The following is a 10,000-nucleotide window of genomic DNA, read 5'->3' as shown; positions in this document are numbered from 1 at the left end:
GGGTTGGCTGATCAAATTCTTTCAGGGAACGAGAATTGATTCAGTGATAGAGGCTAGGTTGACTCAGTGATAGAGGCTAGGTTGACTCAGTGATAGAGGCTAGGTTGATTCAGTGATAGAGGCTAGGTTGATTCAGTGATAGGAGCTGGTATTCATTCCGGGGTAGGAGGGGGCTAGGAGTGAGTTGGAACCAAGCGAGAGGAAAGGAAGAGATGGAGAGAGGAACTGAAGGAGGGGGTATGTGAGCCAGAGGAGATGAAGAGGAGGAGAGGGGGAGGAGGAGGAAGGGGGAGGAAGGGGGAGAGCTCGCCAAGCGGTGTTCCTGCCCAGATGGACACACTGGGACGCGGGCGGGCGGGGTGGGGGGGTGGTGAGACAGGCTGGTACACGGCCAGGCGGAGGGTGAGGGGGTGGAGTAAAAGCCTGGGTTTTACAGGCGAGGAGTGGGTGGATTAAAACAGACAGTCTTACTAACATCGCTATGAAGAAAGACACTCACGTGTACACACACGCACGTAGGGGTAGAGGCCCATGCACACGCACGCACACGCATGCACACACACGCACACACACACACACACACGTAGGTGAGTCCCACGCACACACACATACACACACACACACACACACACACACACACACACACACACTCACAGACACACACACCTCGTTGTTGGTGGCAAACTTCTCGCAGGCCGTGACACACAGCTCCACGGTCTCCACCCTCATCTCCTCTGCCATGTCTGTGTGCTGTGGAGGAGGACAAACACCTTCTACTCACTCACAGGTTTTATTCATCCATTATATACACATTCACCGGAGTCTCTTTGAAACCACGGTCTGGTTTTCTAGAGTGGCCTGATTACAAAATATCAGTATACACACATCAGTATTGTTTGACACCAAGATTTTAAAAGGACACAATATTATATACGCAGGAAATACACATAGATAGATATATTCACACACACACATAAGAAAGGAATTCTGGGAAACCACAGGCTCTCATGTGTTGATGGAAGCTAGACAGCACCACCACGCCAGTGGAATGGATTTTTCATCCATTCATCCTTTTTCATGTTGGGCATTGTTATGATTAATAACTGTCCGCACCGTGGGTAACAGTCATCACTTTATTATCTCCTCACATCGCCATCTTGCACACCAACAACACGTGTCAACCGGGGGTAACTCCACACACTTCCGGTGGCTCTTAAAGGTGCAGTCCCACATACATAACATTTACCCCCCCCGACAGGAACCAGAAGAACACAATGAATAACACAACATTATAATTATCAAACTTATTTTTTCTTTTTTTTTTTAAACTTGATGAACTGGGTAGACTGCCAGTCACCAGCATAGCCATGTGGGTTATTCTGCCACTGAACAGGCTATGCCCTAAACCCTACCCTTGGGTTCACCAGTCCACGGCATAGTCCCTCAGGTGTGCTGGTCTGACCCGGGCACGGGCCGGACGAGCCTCTGGGCGAACCCCGGCCTCCACCAGTTCAGGTGGGAACTCAGCTGGACCCTGCGGTTGTTCTGGGTCTATGATGGGAGGCGATGCCACCTTCCGAAGCCGGCTTGCGTGCCACCGTGATCCGTCGTCCAGGCGAAACGAGGCTGGGCCCAGCTGAGCGGTGACCTTCATGGGCGCAGACCAGAACGAGAGCAGCTTGTGGTCCCGGTTAGGGCGGCGAATCCTGACCCAGTCCCCCTCTGTGAAGGGAGGTATTCTCACCCTCCGTCTCCTATCGAACCGCTGCTTCATCCGCCACTGTGCGTCTGCGACCCTGGCGCTCTGGCAGGGTGCTGCTGCTGGCGTGGCGACCGCTGGGGCCCGCAGCCGATTGAGAGGGAGCTGCAGCTCACGGCCCATCATCAGGAGTGCTGGGGAGCTGCCGGTAGTTGAGTGCGGCGTTGCTCTGTAGTGAAGCAGGTAGGGGTGTAACGGATCACCTAACTCACGGATCGGATCGTGTCACGGATTTTGAGTCACGGATCGGATCATTTTTCGGATCAACACAAAACATATATTTTTTTTTTAATAAAAACAACATTTTCCTTGAATTCTGTAAAAACACCACTTTTAATGTGTGAAACAAAAAAACAACATTCAAGATGTCAAAACTGATATATATATATCACATATATATATAACATCTATATATAACAACATATATATATATATAACAACATATATATAACATCACTGCTGCAAAGTAACAGAGTACTTTTTTTGTGTGTTTACACAATCACCCAGGCTGCTTAGCGGGTGATATGACGTGATATAATTGGGACAGAGATGAGTGAATGAATGTTGTTGTCAACTCAGTACACATGCAGAGAGTGAGAATAAAGCGCACATGATTGTTTTTCTACCGGTTACATTTGAATGAATGAATGGTCTTTATTGTCATTGCTACAGTACAGGTACCAAACAACGACATTTAGGAGGGGTGGCTCCCCTGGTGTTAGGAAAAAAAAAAAAAAAAAAGTTTTTTTTTTTTTTTTGCTATTGATCCGCGGTACACATGCGTTCCGAACCGTGGAGGGCGATCCGAACGGATCACGGATTATCCGTGATCCGTTACACCCCTAGAAGCAGGGTGCGGAGCAGCGCGGCTGAGAACGGCAGGCCATCTGCCAGGTGTGCTCTGACCCCATTCTTCAGAGTCTGGTTAAAACGCTCGACCCCCCCATTTGCCTCCGGGTGGTAGAACGCCGTTCGTATGTGGTTGATCCCCCTTTCCTCCACGAAGACGGCAAACTCCGCTGAGACAAACTGCGGGCCATTATCCGTTGTGATGGCGTTTGGATTGCCCCACCGAGCAAACAGAGAGGAGAGGAAGTCAGTGACCACCCGAGCTGTTACGGACCCCGTGGCGACCACCTCTGGCCACTTTGAGTGGAGGTCGTAGGCCACTAGGAGGAAACGTTGGTGGTGTGGGACGCCATGAAGTTCGCCACATATGTCCAGCTGGATGTGCTCCCAAGGCGTGGGTGGCCACTGCAAGGGCTGTAGGGGTGGTGAGGGTGGCGGGCCCGTCTTCCCACTGACCAGGCAGGCCGTGCACTCCTTCACCATCATCTCGATATCACGGTCTATGCCCGGCCACCACACCAAATCCCTGCAGCGCTGCTTCACCTTTACAATGCCCAGGTGGCCCTCGTGCGCCATGGCGAGGACGCGCGCCCTGAGGTCGCTGGGGATGAACGTGCGGAGCCCCCGGGCCACACAGACACCGTTCCAGCAGGTCAGTTCATTCCTGACCCGATGAAAAGGCGTCAGCTCCTCCGGCACTTTCGTGGGCCAACCCTCCCGGATGTAAGTGCGGAGATGGGAGAGCGTGGGGTCCTCTGTCGACGCGCTCTGAAGGTCCTCCAGGGAAACCGTGGCCTGGAGTGGGGCGTGCAGCATGAGCACGAGCTCTGACTCCATCTCGTCTGGGCCCTTGTTGGGCAACGGGCCGGGGTTGGGGCCGCCGAGTGCTGGGACGGGGGTGGCTCGGGAGAGCAGGTCAGCCACTACATTTTCCCTGCCGGGGGTAAACAGTGTGGTGAAATCATACGGTTGAAGCCTCTCCGACCAGCGGTAGATCCTCAGCGGCTTGTGGCCCGAACCTGAAGTAGCGAGCAGGGCCGTGAGAGCCTGGTGGTCAGTTCGCAATGTAAAGTGTCGCCCGTACACATACATATGCCACCGCTCGCACGCCCAGACGCAGGCTAGCGCCTCCCGCTCCCCCACCGAGTACTTTTGTTCAGCTGTGTTGAGGGACCGAGAGGCGAATGCCACCGGGCGTTCCGTGCCCCCCTGGATCTGGGACAGCACCGCCCCGATCGCCGTGTTGGATGCATCACACGTCACGAGTGTGGGGCTAGCCAGGTCAAAGAATGCCAGCACCGGCGGCGAGGTCAGCTGCTTCTTCAGTTGGTGAATAGCAGCAGAGCAGGCCGGGGTCCACTCCCAGACCGCGTCCTGTTTCAATAGTTCACGCAGTGGGGAGGTGGTCATGGAGTATCGGGGAAGGAAACGCAGGTAGTAGGCCGTCATCCCAAGAAACGAAGCCAGCTGAGCTGGGCAGGACGGCTCTGGCAGGCGCAGCACAGCCTCAACGTTAGAGTGTAGCGGGCTGAGTCCGTCGGCGGTCAGGCGGAACCCCACGAACTCGATGACCGGAGTGGCGAAGGTGCACTTTTCCCCATTTAGCGTGAGGTTGTGGCTGGCGAGGACGTCCAACACCCTCGCCAGGCGCTCGTCATGGACGTCCGGTGTCGCACCATGGACCACTATGTCGTCCAGGAAGATGACCACGCCCGGGATGCCGGCGAAGATGGTGGTCATGATCTTCTGGAAACAGCTGGGGGCTGAGCTGAGACCGAAGGGCATGCGGGTGTAGCGGAACACCCCGCCATGCGTCACGAAAGCTGTCAGGTTGCGGCTGTCGGGGTGCAGCGGAACCTGTAGGTAGCCTTGGCGAAGGTCGAGTTTCGAGAACACAGAGGAACCGTAGAAATGTGCAGCCAGCTCCTCCACCGTGGGCAGCGGGTACCTGTCCGGGATCACTGCCTTGTTGACTGACCTGAGATCGATGCACGGACGCAGGCCCCCTGACTTTTTCTTTACCACCACCAGGTTCGAAATCCAGGGGGAGGCATCGACACGCTCGATGATGCCCGCATCCGAGAGTTTCTGGAGCTCGGCGGTGACGTCGTCGCGTAGGGCGAGGGGCAGGCGGCGTATGGGCTGTATCACCGGATGCACCTCGGGCTTGAGGAGGGGCTGGTGGTTGAAGGCGGTGAGGCAGCCCAAACCGCTGAATAGAGCAGGCCAGCGTTGTTCCCACGGCGAGCCGACAGACAAGATGGCGGATCCAACATTGTCCATGAGGGTGAAACCCAGCTCGCAAAACAAATCAAAACCCATGAGGTTAGAACCCTGGTGAGACACCTGAAAGGTGAATGAGGGGAGGGCCTTAGTCCCGTAACGCACAGTGAAGGCGATTGTGCCCACCATGTCTATTTTGCAGCGCCCATAGCCATATAGGTCCTCGGCGTTGGCAGTGAGCGTTCGGAGTGGAAAGAGCCGCCGTACCGTGGCAGCGTTCATGAGCGACCTGGAGGCCCCCGTATCCACCAGCAGTGGGAGGCGAACCCCATCCAGCTCAACAGTGCACCACTTAGCCGGTCGGGGGGTGGCAGTCACTGAATGGATGGTCGTCTGTGTGGGCCGTCCCGGTGTACCTTGTGGCCGTGGACTGTCTGTTGTGGGGGTAGAGCGGCAGACCCGGGCAAAATGGTTCTGCCTGCCACAGCGCTGACACTGCTGCCCCTTGGCAGGGCAGTTTGGGGCTCGGCTTTGGTGTGATGATGAGCCACAATTACCACAGGCCCGGCGTGTTGTCGTACCCTGGCGTGCAGCAAAGTTCACATCGAGGCCGTCCTCTGGGAAACCGGACTCGGAAGGCTCCGTGGGCGGTGCCACCATTTGAGTTAGTAGCATGGGTCTGGGGGGAAACGAGCTGGAGGTGGGCGCTAGCTGTGACTTCAAGGCTGCTGCTGACTCGAGCTGGAATGCTAAATCCACAGCTTTAGCTAAAGTTAGGTCGTCTGGCATCATTAACAACTTGTCTCTGAGCTTTGAGTTATTAGTGTGTTCAGCCAGCTGATCCCGTATCAGTTCGTCTTCCAGCACCCCGAATTTACAGAGGCTGGCTAGTCCCCTCAGATCAGCCACGTAATGGTGGATAGACTCACCCGTCTGCTGCCGACGTTGGCGAAACATTATCCGCCGGAGCATTACATTCTGTGGAGCAGCAAAATGTCCATTGAGCAGTGTCACACAGTCCGCGTATCTCGGAGCGGGTCCGAGAGTCCGAAAAATCCGCTGTCCCTCGCTGCCCAGTGAGTGAATCAGCAGGGCTTTTCTTCGTTGGTCACTAGCACCGGCCAACCCGGCGGCTACTATGAACGTTTCGAAGGACTCACACCAGCGAATCCACGGGACCGGTGGATCGCCCGGCAGGGCGAGGAACGGGGAAAGAGGTGAGAGTAGAGAATCCATAATCCTCGTCGCCAATGTTATGATTAATAACTGTCCGCACCGTGGGTAACAGTCATCACTTTATTATCTCCTCACATCGCCATCTTGCACACCAACAACACGTGTCAACCGGGGGTAACTCCACACACTTCCGGTGTCTCTTAAAGGTGCAGTCCCACATACATAACAGGCATGTCTGGTGGTTTATGTTATTCATGGACAGTGTGTGTGTGTGTGTGTGTGTGTGTGTGTGTGTGTGTGTGTGTGTGTGTGTGTGTGTTTATGTTCAACTCTAAACCCTCTCCAAGAAGACATAGTGCACATGATCTCCTTCAGTGTCTTGTGTTCAGTGAAGTTACTAAAAAGTATTTATATATGTTACGGTACATGTGGGAAAAATGTACATGTGGGAAAAATAGGGTTAGGGTTAGGGTTAGGATTAGGGTTAGGGTTAGACATGCCAGCATGTACCAAGTCACCCTAGCACCTAACCCTAACCCTAGTTTTCCCACATGTACCATATTCCCACATGTACCGTAACATATATATAAAATCAATCAATCAAACTTTAGGGTCATGCATTGAATGCAACTCCAAGATCTGAACATAAAAACAATAGTAAATAAAACACAATAAAACAAGAATAAAACAAGAAATAGGAGTAAAAGTGCAAGTTGAGATGAACACTAGATGAAAGCCAGGTTAAGAAGGTGTGAGCAGGTTAAGAAGGTGTGGGCAGGTTAAGAAGGTTAAGAAGGTGTGGGCAGGTTAAGAAGGTGTGAGCAGGTTAAGAAGGTGTGGGCAGGTTAAGAAGGTTAAGAAGGTGTGGGCAGGTTAAGAAGGTGTGGGCACTGGGCAGGTTAAGAAGGTGTGGGCAGGTTAAGAAGGTGTGGGCAGGTTAAGAAGGTGTGGGCAGGGCAGCGATGTTAAACCAGCTGTAACGTGTGCTGTCCTCCTGGTCCTGGTTAATACACCAGCACCCACACACACACTCACACGCACACGCACACGCACACGCACACGCACACGCACACGCACACACACACGCACACACACACACACGGTCTCACCCTGATGAGGGGGAAGCTGTGTAACCTCTTGTAATCTGCCTCTTCTTTCTTGCTCGTCTTTGCCATCCTCCTCTCCTCTCCTCCTGCACAGAGAAAGGCCATGTTAATGTTAAACTGTATATAACATACAGCACCATCCTCCTCTCCTCTCCCTCTCCTCTCCTCCCCCTCTCTTCCTGCACAGAGAGAGGCCATGTTAGTGTTACAGTATATTTATACAACATACAGCACCATCCTCCTCTCCTCCCCTCCCCTCCCCTCCCCTCTCCTCTCCTCTCCTCCCCTCCCCTCTCCTCTCCTCTCCTCTCCTCCCCTCTCCTCTCCTCTCCTCTCCTCTCCTCCCCTCCCCTCTCCTCTCCTCTCCTCCCCTCCCCTCCCCTCTCCTCTGCTCTCCTCTCCTCTCCTCTCCTCTCCTCCCCTCTCCTCTCCTCTCCTCTCCTCCTGCACAGAGAGAGGCCATGTTAGTGTTATATTTATAACATACAGCAACATCCTCCTCTCCTCTATCCTGCACAGAGAAAGGCCATGTTAATGTTATATTTATATAATTCATTCAATTGAATGGGGAAGTGTCCCCAAACTTTTGACTGGTACTGTATGCCAAAGAGCTCACGCTTGTATCCAAAGCGACCTACATTGCAGTGAATGCATATATTATATACAGTAGGCCTATATATGGATCCCCAGCGGGAATCGAACCCGCGACCTAAGCGTCGTCAGTGCCATGCGTGCTCTACCAACTGAGCCACAGAGGACCACTTTGTATGTTAAATACACAGGCGTAATACTTCAGGTCATGAAGCAGGCTAGCAGCAGGTATCTCTCCCCTGTCTATCTGTAATGGTCCTGCATGCTGCTGTACCACCACGGGCTAAACATATCTCTGTTATCAGCCCCAACCTGGGACAACCCCTGCCCTGCACTTTGGCTTTTCAGGGGGGGGGGGGGACGACACCGCGTTGTGTGTGTGTGTGTGTGTGGGGGGGGGGGGACACACTGCTTTCTGTGGGCGTTTCATGTGTGCAGGGCAGGTCACCATGCCCACTGGGTACACAATGTTTACACACACACACACACACACACACACACACACGCACGCACGCACGCACACACACACACACACACACACACACACACACACACACACACACACACACACACACACACCATATAATTTGGCAGTTGACAATGAATGGGTGAGAGGTTATCATACATCCACACAGCGACGTGAACGTAGCTGTTTGACCAGAAACAGGCTAGCTAGGTAGCTAGCAACTTTTGCGTCTGTCTGTCTGTCTGTCTGTCTATCTGTCTGTCTCTCTCTCTCTCTGTGTCTGTCTCTCTCTCTGTCTCTCTCTCTCTCTCTCTCTCATTTTCAATTTAAAGGGCTTTATTGGCATGGGAAACATACGTTTACATTGCCAAAGCAAGATAAAAACAAAAACGAATATATTAAATATATACAAGAATAAAGAAATTATTTAACTTATTTACAGTGTTATGGTGGTTTTATCCCGTCCTTTTACTGTCACAACAGCTAACGAATCTTGCTTGTTTGCACATTGTTTTACTTCACCCAGCAGATATGGCATTTCTTTAAAGTATTTTCTGGTGTTTGTGATCAGTGGGAAGTATGTGTCTCTGGTGTCTGTACAGCTGGCAGGTGGTTTATCTCTCTCCCTCTCTCTGTCTCTCTCTCTGTCTCTCTCTCTGTCTCTCTCTCTCTGTCTCTCTCTCTCTCTCTCTGTCTCTCCCCCCTCCCTCTCTCTGTCTCTCTCTCTCTCTCTCTGTCTCTCTCTCTCTGTCTCTCTCTCTCTCTCTGTCTCTCCCCCCTCCCTCTCTCTGTCTCTCTCTCTCTCTGTCTCTCTCTCTGTCTCTCTCTCTCTCTCTCTGTCTCTCTCTCTCTGTCTCTCTCTCTCTGTCTCTCTCTCTCTCTCTGTCTCTCCCCCCCTCCCTCTCTCTGTCTCTCTCTCTCTCTCTGTCTCTCTCTCTGTCTCTCTCTCTCTGTGTCTCTCCCCCCTCCCTCTCTCTGTCTCTCTCTCTCTGTCTCTCTCTCTCTGTCTCTCTCTCTCTCTGTCTCTCCCCCCCTCCCTCTCTCTGTCTCTCTCTCTCTGTCTCTCTCTCTCTCTCTCTGTCTCTCCCCCCCTCCCTCTCTCTGTCTCTCTCTCTCTCTCTGTCTCTCTCTCTCTCTCTGTCTCTCCCCCCCTCCCTCTCTCTGTCTCTCTCTCTCTCTCTCTCTGTCTCTCTCTCTGTCTCTCTCTCTCTGTCTCTCTCTCTCTCTCTCTCTCTCTCTCTCTCTCTCTCTCTCTCTCTCTCTCTCTCTCTCTCTCTCTGTCTCTCTCAATTTTCAAAAAGGGCTTTATTGGCATGAGAAACATACATTTACATTGCCAAAGCATGTGAAGTGTGAAGATAAAAAAAGATTTTAAAAAAAAGTATGTCTCTCTGTCTCTCCCCCTCCCTCCCATATCTATCTATCTATCTATCTATCTATCTATCTATCTATCTATCTATCTATCTATCTATCTATCTATCTATCTATCTATCTATCTATCTATCTATCTATCTATCTTCTATCTATCTATCTATCTATCTATCTATCTATCTATCTATCTATCTATCTATCTATCTATCTATCTATCTATCTATCTATCTATCTATCTATCTATCTATCTATCTATCATTCTATCTATCTCTCACACGTAACGTGCACTGTTGCTAAACACCTGGCCAGGTAGCTAGCTGACTATATTGGCTGCGTTCGTAATTTCGCTATGGAAATCTGATCAGCACTCATGGAATGCCTCTCGTCCAATCAAATGACTCGGGTCGCTCTATGACGTTGAACCCAGTGTGCGCTCCGGCGCTCTCAGGGCGAACTTAC

General features: G+C 52.1%; 1 protein-coding gene across 1 annotated transcript in view; it reads right to left on the bottom strand.

Moving 5' to 3' along the window:
- Positions 1–7,182, bottom strand: part of LOC308175421 (dynein axonemal light chain 4-like) — a gene marked incomplete at both ends in the record, with an annotated part of 8,752 nt that extends 1,570 nt beyond the window's left edge. Inside the window, 2 exons of the mRNA XM_080551089.1 lie at positions 667–750; positions 7,117–7,182. Coding sequence (XP_080407215.1) covers positions 667–750; positions 7,117–7,182 — 150 coding nt within the window. The remainder of the gene's footprint in view (positions 1–666; positions 751–7,116) is intronic.
- Positions 7,183–10,000: the final 2,818 nt, after the last annotated feature.

This window comes from Nansenia antarctica (assembly GCF_963989245.1).
Source record: "Nansenia antarctica genome assembly, contig: SCAFFOLD_916, whole genome shotgun sequence".
NCBI classification, from domain to species: domain Eukaryota; kingdom Metazoa; phylum Chordata; class Actinopteri; order Argentiniformes; family Microstomatidae; genus Nansenia; species Nansenia antarctica.
This window is presented reverse-complemented; position numbering and strand designations above follow the sequence as displayed.